At 41.9% G+C, this 23,816-nt stretch overlaps 1 protein-coding gene across 1 annotated transcript in view; it reads left to right on the top strand.

Moving 5' to 3' along the window:
* HSF4 (heat shock transcription factor 4) overlaps positions 1–23,357 on the top strand; it is a 34,585-nt gene extending 11,228 nt beyond the window's left edge. The window contains exons 6-13 of the mRNA XM_043495410.1: positions 1,788–1,852; positions 5,947–6,046; positions 7,772–7,896; positions 10,969–11,193; positions 14,552–14,657; positions 15,705–15,770; positions 17,955–18,042; positions 20,020–23,357. Coding sequence (XP_043351345.1) covers positions 1,788–1,852; positions 5,947–6,046; positions 7,772–7,896; positions 10,969–11,193; positions 14,552–14,657; positions 15,705–15,770; positions 17,955–18,042; positions 20,020–20,213 — 969 coding nt within the window. The 3' untranslated portion in view covers positions 20,214–23,357. The remainder of the gene's footprint in view (positions 1–1,787; positions 1,853–5,946; positions 6,047–7,771; positions 7,897–10,968; positions 11,194–14,551; positions 14,658–15,704; positions 15,771–17,954; positions 18,043–20,019) is intronic.
* Positions 23,358–23,816: the final 459 nt, after the last annotated feature.

Genomic DNA, 23,816 nt, shown 5'->3' on the forward strand with positions numbered 1-23,816 from the left:
CCTCCCATCGGTGAGTGCTTACACACACCAGTAGCGCCACTGCGGTCAGTGAGTGAGGCGGGACTCACCAAGGGGAGAAAAGGTTGCCCTACCTAGTCCTAAGCATAAGATCCTTGAGCCTGCCCCCGCTGAAGTCAATGCGAAGAACAGGGACTATCACAGATACTGCAGCAATGTTATCTCCGTGGATAGGCAGAACTGTATGGTTTCTAACGGCAGTCGCTGCACTGAGGCACTGTGCTTGTCCTTCTTGAACTTCTCAGTTAAAAACGGCATCAGCTTTTCTGTCGAGGGGTTCACATTATGTTTTATGCACAGTCCAGGAGATGGGAAGGTCACATTTTTCCACAGATGTCAAAGACTCCAGGCCCACGTTGAGCCCTCTTGCAGCGGCATCAGTGAGAAGGCTGTGAAAGGAGGCAAAGAGCCTCTCCATACCTGGTGCATGCAGACACAGCCGAAGTCTCTGGTCTCTCAGTGTGAATTCTGAGGTGCACCGACCAGCTGTTCCTCCTCCACGCTGGACATCAGAACTGGCCTGTTGCACCAGGGTGTGTACAGGTGGCTGCTCCCCAGTCTGCCTGGCAGTTCCATGATGAATTCTGCTTCCAGAGTTATCTGTCTGGTTGAGGGAATTATTGGGTGAAATTCTAGGGTCTGAGTTATTGAGGAGGTCAGACTGGATGATCACAATGGCCTTAATATCTAAGAATTCCTCCTGGAGCTTCCCTAGGGGAGGGGAGGCACCACAAAGCCCCCACCATGGGGCTGCATGTAAAGGGCACAGCGAAGCCCACAGTGATTCCCTCTGCACCAAAGAGGAGTTGCACTCTGATTCTAACACGATGGTGTGGTAGAAGCTCCACACACACTTGCATTTTCGCTGCTCTCTTTCTTGTACTGCAAGAAACAAGCAAGCGATGGATGCAAGACATGATGCTAATAAACAGTTTGTAATTGGCCCGCGGTAAAAGTGCTACATTAGGCTTGAGTCAACTGTCTTCTGATGAAGGATTTCTCACTACAAAAGCATTCTTGCATTATGGTTAGTGTCCTGAAATGTCGATTCTGAGCTCAACAGGGTTAAAAATCCAGCAGAAATGGCTGAGAGACCCAGTCCAGGATGACCACCTGTAGGGTATTGCCTTTTAATCTGTAAATAGCCCATTACCTTATATAGAGATGGACTCTGGTCAAGCAGATCTGTGTGCATTGATGCACACGCAATTATGTGCTTGTTTGCATGCATACTACCAGATATGATGGGGCTTGTTGGGAACTGTGTATGCACATGGCGAGCTAGCTAGTCCTGTTCATGCGCATCTGGCAGTGTGCATACAAAGAAGGTGCATAATTCCATGCACAGAAACACTACCTGAAAATCAGGCCCAGGAGTTTTAAGTAAGCAGATTGCTCCTGAACCTTTTCAGGCTAGGACATTTCATACATTCTGATTTGGATATTCCACCCCATACTAGGAAAAACTTTCTAACTCTAAGAGTAGTTTCAGTTCGGGGATAGGCTTCCAAGGGCGGCTGGAGAATCCTGGTCATTGGAGGTTTTAGAGAACAGGTTTGACAAACACCTGTCAGGGATGGTCTTCTTGGTCCTATCTCAGCACAGGACCCTTCCAGCCCACCATTTCTATGATTCTATATTCTGCATGGCAGATCCCATTTCTCTGGGGTTTCGGTAAAATGGGGGAATGTACATGAGAAGAAAGGTGCTCTGGAGTATGGAATGCTGGTCCACTGCTGATTAACACCTGACTTTGATCTCCCCAACAGCTGATTCAGTTTCTGTTCGGCCAGCTCCAATCAAACCCCAGCGGCGCTGGGATAAAGAGAAAACTGTACGTACCCTTGTGTGGCGCGCACACATGTACACGGATGGATAATGCTCACACTTCATTAAAAACACCAGCTCAGCTCAGAGTGGGGTGGGAGGTCACCTGACTCAGGCACCATGGCGATAGCAAATGAATGGGGCAGAACTGCTGAGTCAGACCTGCTGACAGTCCTCATTCAGTGGCCTTTAGAGAACCACCACGTCAGCTTGCTCTGACCTTTCTTTTCGTAATACAGAGTGAGCTGAAAGAGGGACAACCTAACTAACTGAGGGCTTGATCCGGCTCCCTTTGAAGCCAGTGGACATTTTCCCATTAAAATCAATGGGAGCAGGAATGGGCCCTAGCTCATTTAAAATAATCAGTTCATTAAAATAGGGTCGCTGAACTTAGATGCATCTAAAATATTTCAGGTTGCACCTAGGTTACCGATGCTGCTTCTACATCTATAACCTTAAGGGTAAATTACAGCTGTGTGGAAGTCATTGATGGCATGTACATCTCGTGGGACTTGCTCTTTATTATTGTAATAGATCCTTGGGAATAAGCATATGTTGTTAGAGTAAAATTCAGCCCTGTGCAAAGGGTCAAATTCAGGCTTTATCTTGAGGTCTTAAATGGGCTGCGTGCTGGCCCTCGGCACAGAGGTGAATTTCATTCGAAGTGCTTGGATACCACAGTGATGGGCTGAAAAGAGACGTGGCCTGATTTCACTCTAACTTAAATCAGTATAAATCTGGAGTAGCTCCACTGAAGTCAGTTAAGGTACACCACTGTATCGGGGGAGTGAGTGAGAGGAGAAGCTGGTGTATCAATTCTTGGCTATCAGTGTTAGTTGAGAATTCACCCCTTGTTGAGAGCTTCTGTAACTTGCATGTCTGTGCCCTCTGTGTAAGTCTGTGCAAGATCAGAGATGGTCCTGAGTTGTCAAGTTTGGATCCAGACCCAAACACAAACTTCTCCAAGTTCATGGGTAGGTGGATCCTGTCTTCCAGTTTGAACTCATCTCTATTTATAATCTATGGTAGCTGCAGTGACCGCATTCAGACACGAGAGGAAGCACTTCTGTGTATTAGGATGAATTGAAGTTACTAGGAAATGATATTTTATGGTTCCTGGCAATGAGAATCCAAGCACATGGGAAGGGGCTCTGCTCTCTGCTTTGCAGCTTGCTGTGGTTCTTAAATGAAAGCATCTTGTTAAAAAGGACATTGTCTTTAAATGTGTCATGGACTGGCCTGGTAGTCAGAGCCAGAGTCAAGATCCAGGAGCCAGAGCCAAGGATCAGGACCCAAGAGTCCAGAACCAAGCTGGGAAGCAGGGCGGGAGCAGAGCAGGGGCAAGGCAGCCACAGGACTCAGAACAAAGCAGGAACAGTGGTGGAGCAAGCTGGGCACAAGGCAGGCACAGGAATGGTTGCAGATGTAGGCATAAGCCTTGGACAGCTGCTGCCCAAGTGCTATCACTGGGCTTAAGAGCAGTCCTGGCAATGCAGTTCAGCCACTCAGGGGATCTGGCCGATTAAGGGTTCGAGCTGCAGTTAGCTAGCGGTAAGGTCATGGAGTCTGTCGAAGAAGTACTAAAATATTGAGCCCTGTGGTAAGCACTCTCTGCCTGCTTCCATGTTGTATGCAGTGTTGTGTTAGGCATGTTGGTCCCAGGATATTAGAGGTAATGTCTTTTATTGGACCAACTTCTATTGGTGAGAGAGACGCTTTTGAACTTGCACAGAGCTCTTCTTCGGGTCTGGGAAGCTAATTGCATATTCTACACCAAGCCTAGGCAAAGCACAGAGGCTGCAGCATTATTAAAGTCAGGCACTGACCATAACCTCTAGAAGATGGTAGTCCTCTCTGGTTTGAACATAATTTTACTACAAAGTTTAGATGGTGCATGGAAATACACAAAGATAAAGACACACTTGTTATTGCTAGATGTAATGGGTATAACCCTATAGGCCTCCTGTGTTTCTGAGCTCTACTTGACTAACCAATCAGCTGATCTAGGAGAACTAGAGCCAATTTCTCTTTAAAACAAGAAAATGAGAGGGAGAAGCCAGGCACGTGTTGGGTTTTACTGTTTGTTTGTTTTTTTGTTTTGTTTTAAATATTAGCAATGAGGAGGAAACTCAATGAAAAGAGGATGCAGAAAGAATGGGCTAACCTATAAAGTTAGACCTATAGGTCAGTTCATTGTTAGGAGGATTTGTAACCCCTTGCAAGCTCAGCTGTCTGCCATTCAGCATCAGGTTCTGGTTTTCAAGGAGATTAATATGCTTGGCTGCTTTTTAAAAAATAATGTGCTAAGAGTTCCTGAAATAGTCAGTTTCCTGTACACCAATTCAAAACATTCCGAATTATTCTTTCCAGAGTAAAACAACTGGACTCCACCTAAGAAATCTCTCCACTTGGACTTCCAGCTGCCCATTGGCCTTTTTCTCATTTATTATTTGTTACTATTATCAAGCACTGACAATGTGGTCAACACCATATAAGACAGAACAAAGACATTCCCTGCCCCATGGCAGTTGCAATCTAAAGAAAGGCACAGAGGCTGTTAGGGGTGGAAGGTTGGATGGCCTTGTTGTTAGGGTAGTCGACAGGGACTTGGTTCCTAGCTCTGCCACAAACATCCTGTGTGGCCTTAAGCAAGTTACTTAATTTTCTGTGACTAGGTTCCCCATCTGCAAAATGGAGGTAATACTTCCCTATTTCACAGTGGTAATGTGAGGCTAAATCAGTGTGAGGTGCTCAAGTACTATGGTGATGAAGGCTATATCTTAGTACCCAAGAGAGATCAATTATACCAAAATTTTCAAAAGCGTCTAGTGGTTTTAGTTGCCTCAGTTTTCAAGGTCCCAACCTGAGACCCCTTAAAAGGGACCTGATTTTCAGATGATGGGGCCTCAGCCCTGTTAAGGTATTTCATTTCCCCCATCCCTTGCAAAATTGAGATATCCATAATCACTTGTCACTTTCTAAATAATTCTTGAGTGTCATCTGCACTCAGGGGCCTAGGTACTGTGCATCGTATAGAATGGAAGCTTAACTGAGGATGGGGGAACAGCAATTGGCATTAACCCCCAGTCCTCCAAAATTAAGCTTGCAGTTTATCTGGAAAGTTGCATTCCTATGTATTCTATTCATTTTCTCTATTCCATTCATTAATAAATACCTTATTTCTGATCAGCCTTCCACCTTTCTAGTGAAATGTGTATGTAATACACAGTGAAATTTAGACTCCAGTCTAACTGAGCTGAAATTTGGTTTATTGAAATACTTGGGCATTGGGTTATGTTGCGTGTCTGGGCAGAATGGGGATGAGACTCCAAAACGGAGCACAGAATGTAGAAGAGACAACTGGATCGAATAGGCAAATTGCAGAAATTCACACAAAGTTGAAATGGAGAAAAGATTTTTCTTTTCAAACCTCTGGTGAGAAGGTGAAAGCTGCTCTTGGGAAGGTCTCCACTGGATCATTGGGTCTCACTGGAACCTGGTAGCTTGACAGGGATTTCACTAAGAATGAACTTCCCTTTAATAGTATGGCTGAGGTAATAGGTTTTCTCTAGTATTAGTCATATAACCCCTCCCAGCGCTTAATTTGAGTTATTAAAAGCATAAATATTGCAGCCTGTGCAAAGGAAAATCAATGGGATGGATGGTTTGGTGGTTCAAGCCTCAGGTTTGAAGTACTGTACTTAGACCTCTGTGGAACTGGAACTTCTAATCTTGGTAGGGGTGTTTCAGATTTTCTGTCTTCTGTGGGCTATAAATAGAGTTTTGAGTCATGAGTCATTTACCCTGTGTGGATCTTTCAGATAAGACCTGGAAAACCAAGGTCCTGTGTCCTCTTCATGGACATGAAAGGTCCCACGTGCTTGGTGATCTATCAAAAGCTGCTATTACACTTTATCTTTTCACTTTACCGTCCATGATAAAGACAGGAAAGCACCTGACAGCAGAAGAAAATAAAGACACGCACATTGAGAAGCTTCATGCTGACACCAACCACTGATTCAGATGTTTCTTGCACTCATACTTAGGTGGCAGACAGTTAATCCAAGGCTGAGATAAAATATCTTTTCTCCTTCTCTACAGACCTCTGATGCTAGATGATGGAAGCTCAGTGCCACAAGAGTCCAAGTTCAGCCGAAATTTGTCTGTGGACCCTCTTCATGATTCCTATTTCATTCAGTCGGTAGGTTCGCTTTCAAACACGGACACTGGCTTCATTCCTTCTTTTTGCCATGGTGTCATTGTGAGAAAGGTGACATTTCTGTGCATGAATATTAGCACAGGTAACTTTTTAAAATGAGAGTAAATGTTTAAAAGGGACCCAATGTGGCAAAAATGCATTGTGGAGAGAGAGATTTGCAAAGTTACATTTTATTTATCTGAATATTTACTATGCCGCAGTGAAAGAGGGCCCATCCCGCTCTCTGGCTGCCCTTCCCTGCTGTTCCCTGGCTGGATGAAGTGTGAAGAGGCTCTGGCTGGAGCAGGGGAGAGAGATTCTGGATGCTATTTCCTGGTTACTACTCACAGGTTCATGTGATCAGGGAGGGAGAGACAGCTGGAACACAATCTGCTGTCATTCTAGCCAGGTCTTTGGCCATGGGTAACCTGGGGGGACTATGTTTTGGGCTACATCTATGGTAAGAGTCCTCCCAGTGGGGAATCTTTTCATAATAACCTAGGGTGAAACCTAAATGACTAAGGAGCACAAGTCCCAAAATCCCACCTCTGGACTCTGAGTATAAAGATCCCACCTAAAACGGCGCTACATATAGACATGTAGCCCGTACCCTCTTCCTAGCTCTCCAAGCCAGGAGAAGTTCAGAGAGCAGCTAGAAACAGAGGCTTCCTGGCCAGATGAGACGACAACAGCCCTGCATAATCCATAGCCTCATAACTCCTGTGATTGCTTTGGTTACCCTGCCCAGCGCAGAACAGATGCCATTTGTTTAAACAAGGTGAATTCTCCAGGCACTGGGTGCTGTAAGCAAAGACTATACGTAACTGACAGGTTTCAGAGTAGCAGCCATGTTAGTCTGTATTCGCAAAAAGAAAAGGAGTACTTGTGGCACCTTAGAGACTAACAAATTTATTAGAGCATAAGCTTTCGATGAAGTGAGCTGTAGCTTACGAAAGCTTATGCTCTAATAAATTTGTTAGTCTCTAAGGTGCCACAAGTACTCCTTTTTTTTTTATACGTAATTGGAGAGAGAAAGGGTTATGCTGAGTTGTTGGGACATAAAAATAAGGTCCTGGTTGCTTGCAGTGATTTAAAGGTCTCGTGGATCCTTCAACCAAGGGGAAGTTAAGGGGTCTTGGAAAATTTAAATGTGGCTAATCCCATTCTGCCTACATTAAAATCCCTCTGGAGCTGTCATTCCAATTGGCATAGTTATTTTATAGGTATATTGTAGTAGGCCTCTGGATGGGGGAGGGGTTTGAGGTGATTATGATGCTGTGTGCACTTCCCTTGTGCGAGTAGTTCCACCAGCTACCTCATTGACTGCAAGAGAATTGCTCCCATGAGTGACAGAAGCCGGTATTTGTCCACAGGGCCCAATCCTGTAAACTCTTACTACCAAAGATGGTGCTTAGTACCAAATGTAGTTCCACTGAATTCAATGGGACTATGCCCAGTAGGAGGGACTAGTTTTGCCAATTAGCTACCGCCCCCTGTAGGAGTGGTCTAGCTGCACCTCCTCAGGGGATGGTCCAGGAGATCGAATGCCCCATTCTGTCCCGAGCTGCTGGGTTCAACTAGGCAATGTGTGGCAGTTCAAGGAGTTTGGTGGAGATGAGCCAGAATCTCTGTTACAAGCTTGCTGAGCCAATGTATAACTAACATAACAAACTTCTTTAATTCTTCTTGGTGTATCGCAAACTGATTCTTTTGTATTTTCTTTTGCAGCCATCTACAGAAACTGCCTCATGCTTAACCAGTCCTGCTATTGCTGGAGGGCCAGTCATATCGGACGTTACTGAAGCATCATCACCGAATGTCGTGTCGCTTCAATCTCCTCCAGAGGGTAACAGGTAAAGAACGTTATTGTGATCGTAAACTAAGGGTGCGTCTGTACTTTGGGCTCTGGGTGTAATTCCTAGCTCAGGGAGACTTACCCATGCTAGCTAGTGTGCTAAAAATAGTCTCGCCATAGCAGCACGAATGGTAGGATGGGGTAGCTGCCTCAACTACATACCCATCCAAGACACTAGACACATACTTGGGTGGCTAGCCACTCTCACCACTGCAGCTGCACTCTCTTTTTAGCGCACCAGCTCCATGAAAGCTAGAGTGGGTATGTCTCCTTGAGCTGAGCATTACATACCTAGCTCAAAATATAGAGACACCCTTAGAGATCTGTGCAAGGACGCAAATAACTACATAGGAATATTGTCTAGGCTTAATTCTACTATGGTGTCTTCATCTCAGTCTATACTACATGCCTCACATATTTAAAAAGTGGCTGTGTATTTTATCTGGTTTGCAACATGCCATATGTGGGTAATTTTAAAAAACAGGTTGTGACCCTGCATACGCACAAATTGCAATAATCAGTCATAGGTTTTGTGCTGGGAGCTATCAAACACTTCCTTGAAAAGTTATCCAGAACATTTTACTGATACTTTCTCCTCAAGAAAATAGAAGTCTCAGTTTTAATCAGAGAGTAAGATATCTGGATTTGTTGGTTTTATTTTGAGACAGTGAAAAAGAAAGCAAGAGCTTCTATTTGGTTTTGATGAGGAAGAACTTAAATGAGGAAGCACTAAACGGAACATCATCCTTAATACCAGAAAATAGAGAAGACTGCCATAAGTGCTCTTGAACTTTTAGGTCAGTTTGCAAAGATTCCAGAAAGTTACAACATTCAAATACACAGAGATATTTCAGAGTTAGGCTATATAGCTATCTCTTCCTATTGGTCATTTTAGATATTCAGAGACTTTAGAGTTACAGTGACGAAATATGCTATAATTACATCCATGCAAACTGAATGGAATGATGTAATCAATGTAATCAATCTCCCTAGCTAATAGACAAGACTCTCTAGAAAAGATGCTGATTGAAACTGTGCTATCCCTAAAATTAGTTAGAAGCATATTAAGTGCTCCAGGTAAGATCTGCTCCCTAAAATCAGTTTTCGGTATATAACAATGCTGCTTATTCTTGAGTGCCATCTACTGGCACTTTATCTATTAATAAACTATCTACATATATAGAGACAGCTCTTTTGTAGAGAAGTCTCATAACAAGACCGAGATATAATGAATACATGATGGTGTGGTGCATGATAACGATTTTATCAGCATGAGATTCTGGTGGGTGCTCACCATTCATGAGTTCTGCAGACGATCCCAAATTTGTGCTGATGACTCCTTTGTAACATCCCACCCCATCACATGTGTTGTCCATGTCAGATGTGTTACAGCAGCAAGTTGTGGAGTCTGATCACTTTTTATCATTGTTCGATTTTGTATCCCTCTGCCTGTAGAGCTAGTTGCCTTAGTTACTTTCTGAGTCCAGCTGTGCAAGGCTTATAAAAAACTTCTAAAAATGGTACATAGCATTTTTACTCATAAAAATTTCACTATTTGGAAGTTTAATGGCTTATATTCTTTAAGGGCTAGAATTGAAGGCTGATTCCATTGGAAAAGGTGAAATCTTCCATTCCCAATGGGATAATGCTTCTGCCTGAGACTTTCAAGGCAGCTATGGGATTTGGATGACCTAGTGGGAATGTTAATGAGAATGGTGTCTCAATCCTGTAGTCAGTTTTGAAAACCTACACCTCCTTGAGAAGGCCACAAGATAATCCTGCAGGGCCACAAGATAATGAACAGAGCCACTTTTACTGATAGAACATCTGTCTCTGGGCTGTGTCCGAATCTTGCCCACATCCTGGGCCTCAGACGGGGGTTAGATTGAAGGAAGTTACACAGTAGGGAGGAGAAGAGGGAAATATTAAAACAGGGCTACTGTTTGAAGCTTCGCAGGGGGTTGGAATGTTAGATTGAGTGCTGAGGATATGGATTAGTGGGCAGAGTGCAGGTGAGGTGGTCCAAAGAGCATGATAAATAGATGTACCATATGGATGCCACCTTCTCCACATATGTAAGAAACCTGATGGGACATATTCACCTCTGGCATAACTCTGTTGAAATGAATGGAGTTATGCCAGCAAAACATTTGGCCCAATATGCCTATTTTCAACTATAATAATAATAATTATTATTATAATTAATAACAACCTTAATGCAGGACACTCCCTGGATATTAATGACCTGCTGATGTTAATGATCCTCTCGTGCACCTTGAACCAAGAATTCCTTCTAGCTGGTCCTACATCTCCAGGAAATGTGGTGCACCTTGATCACGCTTGCTTGTAGGTAACATGCAATATCAGCAGCATTCCAGATGGGAGGTTAACACAGTATCAATAACGCAGCAGGCTCCAGCATAATCCGGGATTCCTTTAATCCTTTTAGCGGTGTGGCCTCAGTATCTGAGACAGAACTGAAATGTAAAACACACAGTCTCACAGAAAGAGCCGCATAGCCAGAGTGGTAGTACAGGTCAGGACCACCAGGGTGGATGCCCTGTAGTATTTCCCACATATGTATGAGGTTAAATGAAATGTCAATGCCCTTCCCTTGATCTGACAGTTGAAATTTAAGACTCCCCAGTTGGTGTTTTCCTTCTGGCACAGCATGTGTCGCGTGTGGTTGTGCCTTTGACAGCTCTTGCTGATTAAAAGAGGCCATCCCATTTGCTCCTGGCAGAGGAAATAAGAAGAGCCATGTGCATGCACAAGAAGGAAAAATCTCTGAGAAAAGCCGGTCCTTATTCCGAAGCCCACTAAAGTCAATGGGAGTCTTTCCACTGACTTTCATTAGGCTCGAAATTAAAATATTACACTTGGGTGTAAACAGAGTTCATGTGTCCAGCTACAAAACAGCTGGACACAGTGGGGAATAAACACTGCATGGCAGTTGGATCAAAAGCAGAAACAGCCCCTTTGCCAGTACTGCCCTTCCCGTTCATGCAAATAGCAAAGTCCTTGGTGCACATATGTGTGAGTGTGGTGCTGAAACTTTTCTTTGGTTCAGGAAAAAATGCCACATGCTGATCAAGGAAGAACCAGTTAGCCCTGGAGTGAAAGCCACAGCTGAGCCAGATGTCTCTCTGCCTGGCTGTAGTGCCTGTGCTGAACCCCCTGTGTTACCAGTTGCAATGGTTCAGTCTGTTTTAGAAGGCAAAGGGAGCTGCGGGGCGCCACAGTCTGCAAGTTCACAGCAACCCGAAAGAAGAGGCAGAAGGGCACCTCTAGACAGGTGAGGGGAGGATAGCAGCTATGCACATTCAACTGCATTTCACATGAGGGTTGCCACCAGTCCAGGTTTTCCCAGGATTGTCCTGGGAGAACTGTAAGGTAGCTCAGTACACGCTGCCGGCTGTCCAGGCTCAGGATTATCCCAGATGTCCTGTTTTTTTGTACCTCAGAGGTGGCAACCCAATGACACAGAATGGCTTGTGGCTAATAACATCTGTAGTGATGCAAGTTCCATGTGGCAAATGGCTTAAGGCCAGCATATAATGCTGAAACCGGTGGAACATGGTACTGGCTGCACACAGCATGCTGTGCCCCTTGTATCCTCTTGTGTCATACGAGGGAATAGATCTGGTAAGAGATGACAAGAAACCTCCGTCAGACACAGGTTTAGATCACGGGAAGAATGTTTCATTAGCAAAGAGCTGCCAGTTACGTCGTCCTCCTTTTTCCTCCCTTCTCCAGCTCTGTGAACTCATGTGGGTTCTTCCCCCTTCAGTTTGCATTCCTTTCATCACCTCATCTATCACCTTCCTGATGGCTGGGCACATCTCTCCATGCTCAGGGAAAAAAGTCAATGCTCACAAGTCAATAATTGATCCAATCCTAGGTCATTATTGAGGTTATTCTTTTGGATACCATGCACTCAGCCCATGTGTTTTTAGGAAGATAACTTCATCCACTGACTCTTGCCTCGGAGTGTGTTTGTGGGTAGCCACAAGTCCTCAGGCAGACTGAGTGTTTTAATTCCTCCCCATCTTTGACTAAAGCTCAAGCCTCATGCAAGGGACCAAAGATTTATTCATTGGTCTTTTATCCTTTATTTGGAAGAGATTATTAAAATCGAGGCACAGTTACTCAAAAGTAGTTTTTACCTTATAAATAACTGGGTTTTGAAACACATTTTGAAACAATGAAGTGACAAGCCAAATTGTTAATGGGGATGGAGAAGAAAGCTGTGTGTTAATGAATCCAAGAGGTCCAGGTATAGAGGAATGCAGTTCTGTTCCTGTACTCTGAAGGATCACTGAGAATCTTGGAGTCATTGCAAATAAATATACTAGGACCTGTAAGATATACAGTGACCGGCGCCCTGCTGAAGGGGCATTAGCACAACTCTTCCTGGCTCAACCAGAGGGGACATCCTGCGTAGCTCCCTTCAGAGAGCTGCTGTATATGGTCCATAAGGGTCTCTGGCTTGAATCTCAGCTGCAAGGATGATATGGCAGTAAACACACAGCATGTTCAACCAGCAGAAAGAGAACTGCCCTGGCTGTCACATCTGACCACCACAAGGTAGACAGAGCAGAAAAAAATGAACAGAAAGGAGCAGGGGTTTTGAGTGAATCTGAGAAGACTTGGGCAACCCCAGAGAAGAAAGTTCTTACCACATGTTGGGCTGAATGAAAATTCTCATGGGAAAGGGGAAGAGAGAAGGTTAAGTGAATCCCGGTTGTAACTTGCTGACTTCAGTGGAGCCTCAGAGAGGGGAATCTGACCCACTGTTGTAAACAAGGGTCTACATAAAATCTGATACCTCTGAGGACACTTTCCTTGTATTGAACACATTTTAACACATCCTGTCAACTCTGTAGCTCCTCTTAATGTATAGTCCCAGATTCTGCCCTCCGATAAGGCTTCCGTTGGAGATTACATTAGCCACCAATATAAATTCAAGGTTAGAATTTTGCTCAGAATGAAGATGTTTACCCTCTTAAATATCCGTAAAGATTGTAGTATAACTCCACTCCTCAGACCCTAATGATTCATGAGTCTACTCTACAATGTAGACACAATGTACAATGAAGACATTTTAGAGACAGAACTATCCTCTCATTTCTATTTTTTTGACTGCCACAAAGTGTGTACCTAAGCTAATTATGCCATTTGGCCTATGTGCTTTCTTGTCATGTAGAATGTTCCCTTATTTCAACTCTCTACTGGAATTTTGTTCCCTCTTGTAATCTGTTTGGTTCATTTTCCCTCTAATTAGAATATATTGCAGTCTATTTGTCTTCCCTTTTATATGATATACCCATGGCACACTGACACAAACTTAATAATTCGGGCTGTTTTTTTCAAAGGTGACCATATAAGGGTTCAGGCATTTGTTTATGGTGGCACCCATGGAAATCTCGTTTATGGCACCTGCTGACAGAGCAGGAATGGCTGCAACCCTGGACCTTTCTGTATGGTCTCTTATAGAAAAGTCGAATAGAATTTAACAGAAAATGGGGCGGAGCACAATTTTATAGAATTTAATAGAAAATCAAATCCCTGCTATAGAATTCTATAGGATAATTAAAAATGTCTATAATAAGAACTCATTTTTTTTTATGTGTTGTAGGTTTGTGGAGTGGTTTCTCTAGAACCTTGTTGATTTTAAACCCTATTGTATTCTACAGAACTTTTGCATAAGGGTTAATAATAATTGATCAACTATATTATTATTCTTACAAATCCTGTTTATTGGTGCCTGAGAGCTGACTGAGAATGGGGCTCCATTATGTAGGCACTGTTCAAACACAGACAGTCTCTGCCCTGAAGAGCTTACTATCTCAACAGACAAGACAGACACACACAGTGGGGAAAGGAGTAGAAGGCACCAGCAGAGTGAACAATGTGATGGTAGCAAAAGTCATGTAAATGCCATGAGTTTTTTGGAGGGAGGGGATAATTAGGAGGGGATCAGCTAAAGGGAAAGAGAAGGGAGGATGGGGCAGGGAAGGAGAAGATTGGAGGGCAGGTGTGGAGTGAAGCAATCCCTGATTTTGGCTGCTGTTTACGATTCCCTCCCTAGCTGGGTGTCGCTCTCTGTTGGCTTGTAAAACTCTTTCTATAATGGGCTCTTTCTCTTAATGCCATTTAGTCACAGGAGTTCAAACTTCTTGGATCAGATTAATTGAGCCTGGTATAGAAATGTGTGCACTGTACTGACTTCAGATCTAGAGGGGATCCATCCAGGGGGCAGGAAGGAGAGAGGTATAGCCACCTGCTCCTCCCTTGGAATTTCCTCCAGGAAGGGTAGCTTTAATTCTGCCAGAGACACCATAGGAGCGCAGTCTTTGGGAGCCAGGGAGAGGATGTGACCAACTAATATATTCCCAGACGCATGGGCCATTTAGAAGGCGTACAGCAGGCTCCGCTGCTTAGTGTCACAATAGAATTATCCCCATTCTGGTGTGTTGTGCTCCTGGGGTTAGTCCATAAAAGCTGGTATAACCTAGAGTTGAGCATAGCCCATAGAGTTGCCAAGTAAAATTTGGGCATATGCTTTATCTTGGGAAGTTAATAAATTGTATTTTCTATATAAACGTGTATATTTCATATCGATGACACATTTTCCTTTTCTCTTTCCTCAGAACAGAAATTTCTGACCCCATGGATGGCTCTGATTTGAGTTTAGAAGGCCTGCAGATGCTGCTGAGGAGCCAGCAGTATAATCTGGAACCTGCCAGCGTTTTGGATGTGAGTGTTAAGAGCACACTTTTGAATGTGACAGTCACTTTGATTGTTCCTAGAAAAACTGTGAACAATGAGGCATGCACCATCTACTGGCGCCTTATCTATTAACATATATACAGACATCGCCTCTGTAGAGTACTCTCATAGGAGCGAGTTTGAGCAGCTTCAGACTTTGTCATGCATTTTCATTTCTCGTGAAGGCAAATATACTTAGGTCTTATACCCTAAGATCACACAACACAATTCATTTGGCTAAGACAAGGTCATAAGATCTAGAATTGTTTTAACGCTCTCTTACATAAAAATAGTTTTAATACTATTCTTTAGTAGTCTGGTTAATATTTTTCATAGTATTCTGCATCCTGTATGGTCCCACCTCATCCAATTAGATTATGTCTGGACCTATTACACCTTTGCCATTTCCTCCAGTTCTTAGAAGTGCTGCTGAGACCACATTATCCCTACTGAGGTCTTCACCAATCTGGGATTCCTGGGATGTTTTTAATTGCAAATTGGCAATGGGGTTTTATGTTTTATTCCAGTGGTCAAATAGCTCCATATATAGGGAAATAATATATTTGTCAGAAGAGAGTTGATCTCTTTGATAGATGCTTCATATTTATCCTTTTAATAAACGTGTGGATAATTAAGAATGGGTGATCAAAGTAGGACACCTTTATTCTCTTGGGGCGGAATCTTGAGAGGTGCTAGAACTTGTGACTTCCTTTGACTTTAATGGAAAGATTCAGTGATCATTGTTTGTTTGTTCTTCTTCTTGTTCCTTGGTAGGAGTTTTTCTGCTAATAATACAACTTCTTTCTTCTCTCTCTGAGTGAATCAGAACATAGTATCAATGGCCTGATTTTCAAAAGAGCTTAGCATCCTAAATTGAGTGTCACATTGGGAGCAGCTGGATGCTGGCCTCTTCTGAAAATCTTGCCCTCGGCTACAAAGTCTTAGGACAGTCCTTCCGAAAAGAATATGAATTGTAAAGTCACTGTAGAATCCTTTTACTCTCTACCAGGAAAATAAATGTCTCGTTTCCAACAGGTCTTTAATCCAAATCTTTCAGTGAGTGAGTGGAATCTGACTGACATGGAAGCCAATTTTTCACCGGTAAGGGATGCATATTTGGGTCTGTGTGAAAACAATACTATAGACATGAAACAGCATTTCTTGTTAACAGAGCTGGTACATTAGTGAAGAATGAATAATTGTTTTATGGGAAGGAGGAGGAGAATTTTACAGTGGGTAAGCATTCACCAGGGATGAAACTGAGAATACCAATACTCTTCACATGTGACCCAAACCTCTATTTTCCCCTCAAAAGAAATCTGAGTTTATTTGGAGGATTGGTTGGGATAATGAAAATGCAATGTGCTGGAATCTGAGTTGCCTTTTATGTGGTCTTCATTTGAAACCAGTTACCCAAGTACCAGTCTTTGTGTTGACCCTCTGCACAGGGGTGAAATTTACCCACTGTTAATTAACTTTTAGTTTGGAAAACTGATTTAATTGCAACAATTCTCAAAGGAAGAAAAATAATATCTCAAATGCATATAGTGCCATGTGTGTGAAAGTGCTTTACAAAATATATGTATGTGAAATGCAGCCCTCCCTGGGCTGTAATAATGTCATTGTTTAAAAGCACGCAACCATGTAACACAACAATTTAGGAAAGAAAATAAAGACTATATATACACTTGAAACTGTGGGGGAATGTGATTAGGCAGGGTGAGACTGGAATTTGACATTGGGGCTAATATCACTGAAATAATATTACACACAGATGGAAATGCAACCATCAGAGGATGTTAGGTTTCACTACTGGGGTTTCTTCTCCTACTTGATACCAGGGGCAGCCTTTCAGAGCTACAATATCACCCTCCAGACAAGTTTTATCTGCAGAGTTGCAAGTCAGGTTGTTTTGCCTCCTCAGAGGGTAGGATTTCACTCCTCTGTGTCAGTGCTGCTAAGGCAGCAATTTTCCATCGTCATAACAATGTCCTTGGCTGGCTTTTGTTTTTTCTTTCATAACTGGCCATTTTCTGAGGTAAATTTTTTTCTCCTGGCTGTCAGAAGGGCAATAGAGCCTCTGGAGGCCCAATTGGTAATGCAAAGGCTCCACAGGAGTGGGAGCTTGCTTTCAAAATGGAGGACTCTGTATAAGAGCAAAGGCCAACAGATACTCCCAGGTTGCTTTCCCCATTCGGCCAAACGCAGAAGAAGGCTGTATGCTTAGTAGTTCAATCCTTCAGCTCAACAGAATTTTCCAGTACCTCAAGCAGCCTCCTCAGGTGACGCCCTGAGCATACGAAAGAGCATATAGTCATATGATCAGCTGTATTGCCAGACTGATAGTGCAAGCAAGTACAAAATCTAGTCAAAGCACCTTCAAGCACACAGAAGGGGTCCCGGGATACATCAAAACCCCCCCGATCTAATGGTCTGTGGGCTACTGAACAGTGAAGTCAGTAGGAGTTGAGAGGGCATTATTCACCTCGCAGGATGGCTCCAAAAGAGAAGAAATTCAAAGTTAAGCCTCCAACAACAACTTTAACTTATCTCCTGGCAACTTCCAGCCTTGCAACTTAGAAAATGTGAGAGGACTCTTGGAATTGTTTAAAAAAAAAAAAGTTAGAAAATAGAAAAACCTCTGTTTGATGGCACGTTGTATTTGGCTTTAGATAAGGACCCTTAGTTAGATGGTATAATGTGATTAAGAGAAAGATTCCTGTTATCGTAGCCGCTGGCTCTATGAACCCAGCTAGTGATGCTTGGTTGCACAGGAATTTTAACCCCTCATTAGGATTCTCTTAAAATAAAATCAGGTCCCATCTTTGGAGGTACCATTTTTCACCTTCCAAAATTAGCCTGAAAAGGGTGGGATTGCGCAGGGTAATCCCACCTTCCCACCCCAATTGACTGTAAGTATCAATCACAGGTTGGCTCTATGTTCTGCATGGAATAGAGAGGCAGAGGATAAAAAAAGCAACCACAGGTAATTTTTTATTTAAAGCTTCCTCAAGGACATCTCATACTTGGTGCTGGGTAGCTCTGCCAGGTGAGGAAGCCAAATCTGAGATAACCTAACATTTACGTAGACACGAACATGGCAATTTGCTATCGATTCCTCTTGTGTACATAATTTTGCTTATTAGAACAGAGGCCAGCGATAATAAATTCTGTGTGTTATCATTTGCTATATGAATAAAGCACTGATCTTCACAAACAGCCTAGTTCTAACCATCTCCCTGTCTTTGTATAATTGTACATTGTAGTTTGTATTTTTGCATCAAGATGCAGCAACTCTCAGTGGATCTGGAGAAGAATGTAAATGAACCGTCTCCCAAAGTGTTAAATCCTCACTTTAACACCACCTGCCCAGGTACCAGCAATAGCTGTTCGTGCAAACACAGGAATGGGAATTCAGTAATGAAACTAATGGTTAAGCATTTTTAATGGCTAGATGAAATGTCTGGCATTGATCCTTTCACAGACCAGAGGCTTATTATAGTAGTGCAACTTTTGTGGTTCAGTTTAGTGATTATTACTCAATGATGTTTTAAGATAACAGTTTAAGATTGGAGATGTGCCAATATTTAAATATGACCAACCTCTATCTATTCCTGCTAACATCTATGGTGAGACGAGATGGATGAGGTAATGTCTTTTATTGGACCAATTGAAGAAGAGCTCTATGTAAGCTTGTCTCTCTCACCAACAGAATTTGGTCCAATAAAAGATATTACCCATCTTGTCTCTCTATTATCCTGGAACCAACATGGCTACAATAACAATGCAAACATCTGTGGTGTCTGTCAGAATGTAGCCAGTCTCCTTTTGATTGTTCATTGCCATCTAATTGCTATGTGGTGACCTAGGTGAAATGTTGATAGTCTCAATCTACCTTTCATAATAACAGGTTTCAGAGTTCATTGGATGCATCCGATGAAGTGAGCTGTAGCTCACAAACGCTTATGCTCAAATAAATGTGTTAGTCTCTAAGGTGCCACAAGTACTCCTTTTCTTTTTTTCAATCTACCTTGGCTTCTTGATCTAGTAGAGACGTGCCCTATTTTTAAAATAAATACCACTCATTTAAATCCTTGTTAGCAGTCTCAGCAGAGAGGCCAACATCTGAATGGGTATGGAAATTAAGTTCTGTTTTATCCCTGGACCTGGTCTTTCCAGACTATGATTGAATCACATTGGTTCAGCAGTGTCACGATGCTTGCATTACTGCTGTCTGTGCTGTACCTTTCTTTCTATCATAGGACTTGTCTGCCTGGGAAAGTATATTGTTATAATTATACCAGCATAAACCTCTCATGTGGACACTCATATTCTGGAATTAGTGGCTTTTTTCAATTTAGTTTAAATTCCTTCCCTAATATCATAAGTTAAACCAAAATAAAGACAATCTTTGAACAGAATCAGTGTCTGCATAGAGCGGCTAGTGTAACTATATTGGTTTAAATTCACAGCTTATGTTATATTGAAAAATCTTCCCCATATAAACAAATCCTTACACTCTGTCTAGAAAGAGGTTTTTAAAATATGTTTAAAACACCACTTACAACCTAGTGTAGACAGGGTTTTAAAAACGTATTAGGTGGTCAGCCATGACCCCATGCTTGGTGCCCAATGGTGCATGAAATATGTTCGTTGAAATATATTAGCTAGCATGTTTTAAAACAGTCTGTTTCCCTGCTCTAAACAGAGCCTTCTGGTTTTCTGGTAGTGTCCCCCACCATATATACATAACCGCTTTGATACATCAATGACTTTACTCTCAGCCCAGGAGCTTCCATGGGCAACAGATTCATTAAAAAACAGATGTATTGAAGGCAGAATTCCTCGGCACCGTAGGTGATGTTGCATGAAATATGCATGTCTGTACTAGTAAGGCCTGGTGAGTCTAGTCTCTTCTTTGCAAAGTCCCTATTGTACACATAGCAGCATGAGGATAGTAGGGGTGAAATAAGGGAGACATTGGAACTGGTGGGCGCCTTTAGTGGCGGAGGTGAAAAAAAGCTGAAAGCATATGTATAAGCGGGGGAGAGCAGCTGCTCTTACCCAGTCCTCAAAGGCCTCAGGCCATTTACTTCTTTTTCCATTCCCTTATTCCCATACATCTCAGCTATTGAAGTATAATCCAAAATCAGCTGAAGCCAATGGAAAGACTCCCACTGACTTTAATGGGCTTTTGGACTGTCCCAGTTCCAATCCCTTCCGGCAAAGTTCTGAACTCCCTTAATTCCTATTGGAGTTCAGCACTTCCTAGGATCCAGCACTTAGTTAATAAAGACCAGTAGTTTGCCTGTCGGTAACCACGTTTTCCATTTTCTATCTGCATTCCTAGGGAAAGATGTCATTCTTGAAAGCACCCAGCAGTTTCTCATTGATCGTGAAGCAGACTTCAGGAGCAACATTGTAAACCTGCCTGAAAGTTTAGCTCTTTATATTCCATCAGAAAATATGGCTTCCTATCTGTCTTCTGTGGGTCTCCAAGGAGATATCCCATTAAACCTGAGCTCTCCCCCTGAAAGTAACTAGTGATCTATTTAGCTTTACAAGACAGTTGTGCCTTTTACTCCCTTACAAAAATCTACAGTTTTGAATGTAAAGGAACAACAGTGACTTAGAAACACACGAAAGGGTGGTTGTTGCTCTTTTTGAATTGATGGAAAACTCAGCTTCCATACCTGTTTGCACCGCCCAAGCTGCACTTGTTTTCCCATGCTTACCCCAGATAAATTTTACAATAGGCAGTCTTTTTCCAAGAAACAAACTTGTGAGTGCCTAGTTACAGGAAATCAGCTCTGCAACTGGTCCACCCCTAAAAGTGTTTTCTTTTTTACCCATTTCCTTCTTTTGATATGATGATAGATACTCGTATCTCTCCCTTATCTTCACAGTTTAAGCAGAACATCCTGAATTTGCATATCCCTCAGTTGACGTCAGTCTGTGCAGGAGATGGAACTTTTTCTGAAGGCCCATCCTAGACTGTAAAAGAAACTCCCATAGAAACTAAGGACCATCATAAATCTTACCACCTTCCATTCCCAGTATAAGATGCACTTCTTTGACCTGCCTTCTTCAACATCAACACTGAACAGCATGGACGTTTAATTTTTTTTAAAAAACCTACCAAACCACAACACTCCACTGCACACAAAATTCCCCCCCTGGGAAGGGGATGAGAAGGAACGAACCACATGTGACACGTTAGTCACATCACTTAATGCAATTCTGGAAGGTGCTCCGATACTACTGTGATGAGGGCAGTATAATAACCTATATAGTATAGTAGATAAAATAGGACAAAGGGCTGGATATAATTTTGGTTTTCAGTGGCGTTTCAATACCTTGCATGCTTATCCAGTCTAATCTACTGTGTGTTCGCATTGACTTGGAGGTTATTCCGAGTCCCCTGAATAAGATTTTACTAGCCTGTTGCTTTGTTCATATACACAAATGAGAGGACCCAGATTTCTTTAATGGGATCCTGATTGAGTGAGACTTTCAGTGCAAATACCTGCTGAGGGTGGGGATGGGAGCGCTGAGAGGTACAGTGTACTCTGCCCACTATCTTTTCTTCTTTTCTTTGTCCAACCTAAACCAGCGTCCAAACTTTGAATCAGCCTTCTCTTTTATGTGGTTTCTGAAGACTACGTTTCTCAACAAAGCAGAGCTTTGTTTTTTATACTGTAGTTCTAGTGTTACACAAGGGATTTCGTATGGAGAATCAGAGATTTACTGTATATCAGTTGTTTCAGTATTTTCTAAATAAGTTGCATTTCCCTAGAGAAATTACTGACCCAAATACCTAGCAATTTAGACCTAACTTAGGCCTTCAAGCTGAAACAAAAAGGAAAGGCATAAGCCATGCCAATGTCAAATGAAAGAAGCACCCTGCCTCCTCTTACTGCCATGACGATACATGGTACTGAACCATGTTTCTGAGCAATTTGAATGGTCAAATGGCATCCTTCCCAAAATATTTATTGAGATAAAGTATAACTGCAGTCAAATTCTCCTTAATGGAAAAAACACCCCACATTTGAAATGGACTTCCCCTCAGAGCCATTTTCTCCATTGATTTATCAATAAAGAGCTGCAATAGTTGAGAAACATTGTGCTGGTTAACAAATTTTGTCCATCTGACTTTATACTGTGGGTGCTACCATTGTGATTTTCACTGAGTACCTCTATCACTATCCCACAAGGTACAGTCCTTTAAGAAATGATGTTGATGCAGCATTTCTATAAATTCCATCCAGTATTTCTGTGCTTGTGACTAAGGGAAGCCCATGGCAGTCCCCACTGGCTTACTATTTAGAAAATATACCCAGTTGGACCAGGTATCCCTATATGATTCATCTATACTGGGAAGTAAAGATGTTTTTGATTATCTGTATATCATTTTCAGCAATGAATTGAGCTGAAATTTATTGAGTTGATTTTTATTCCGTTTACTTACTTACTTTCTTTCTTTTATTAGATAACTTAAAATTGGCTGGAGGCTTGTTCCACTGGACAAACTTATGGTTTCCTTATTCAAGGACTATTTAATCACCTGGATCTTTACACACAACTTCCATTGCAACTGGTCTTTGTGCGGTAGTCTAAAGCCCTTATTCAGTGAGGTAATTAAGCACATGCTTGATTTAAGCCACTTGAGTAATCCCAATGATGTTGATGGGACTATCACATGCTTAAAGTTAGGCATGTGCTTAAGTACCTTTCTGAATCGGAATCCATTTGTGGTAGGAAAATGAACCATATTAGGATAGCTACTTGCAAATAGGAATAGACTAAACACAATCCAAAAGAATGAGCAATTCCAAACAAGCGCTTATATAAACAGTTAGATTCCAGCCTCCATACTGCCAAACATCATACTGTGACCACTGCCAGCTGCTACTTTTTCTTTAGACCTCTTGCTCTATTATAGGCATTAGATTGGAAATTCATGGTAGAAAGGAACCCCTAGCAATATTTTTCTAGAATCTCCCCTGCAAGGAAGTGTGACTGTATTTCCTGGCTTTTTACACTTCGTTAACTTTACTTGAAGTTGATACATTGAGACTGCATTTTTGCACTATGCTGTACATTTGTAAAGTTTTACAGAGAACACTAATTAAATACATTTCCTTTTTCTCGTTTAGTCCTGCTTTGGCATCTCTCCATTCCCTGTTCCCTCTTCATTTATAAGTGGTAATAACTTCCTATTTCAAGGGGCTTGCATGTGGGATAGGACCAACTGCACTGAAATCTAATTGTTTTTTTTTCCAAACAGACAATTGGCTCCAAATAAATAAATGAGAAAAGAATACTAACACAAAGCTAGTAAATCTGGATGAATTTTTCAAACTAAGACCCTAATCTTGAGAAGCTTTATACATGTGCTTAACTTTATACGCAGTGAATAGGACCATTAAAGTGAAAATCAGTGTCTAAATCTGGTTAGTTACTGAAATTTGGCTGTTTGTTGTTCTTTAAACAGTTAAACACTTTTTTTGTGGAAATATTCCAGTTGCTTCAAAATTCTCCACTTTTCAAAAAATTTTTGACAAAAACTTTTAGGGAATCATGTTGCCTCTTGGTCATTTCAGGAGGCAGGTGTTGTTTTTTGGTTCATTTATCATCAGTAGATTTTTGTTGTTTTGTGGGGTGTATTGTTTTGTTTTTTGCTCTGATAATTTTGATTAGTTGGTTTAGTCACATGGTGGGATTTTTTGTGCAGCAATTTTTTCTAAAATTCTAATTTCAAAAATAATTTCTAAATAAACAATTGTATGCAAAATTCAAAAAAATTGGACTGTTATAAAACATGATGAATTTTGCTGAAATTCACATTAATAACTTTTCTCGTTTTTTAACCAGCTCTATGCCAGTAGGATTTTTTAGACTAAATTTTTCTCATTTTCCAGTTATCTCTTCTATTTGATATTCAGAGTCAATGCCTTTTACTGTGGTGGTGTGGAGGGAAGATGGGAAATAATAATTATTAGCAAAGGGATATCCCACTTGAAAAAAGGCCTACTGCCTGTTTGGAACATTAAAATATTCTAGTCTCTTGCCATAAGATAGGCACTCTATTCTCCTGATCATCCTAGTAACTCTTCTCTGCACCTAGTCCAGTTTGAATTCATG

Source organism: Dermochelys coriacea, chromosome 12 (genome assembly GCF_009764565.3).
Source record: "Dermochelys coriacea isolate rDerCor1 chromosome 12, rDerCor1.pri.v4, whole genome shotgun sequence".
In the NCBI taxonomy this organism is placed as follows: Eukaryota; Metazoa; Chordata; order Testudines; family Dermochelyidae; genus Dermochelys; species Dermochelys coriacea.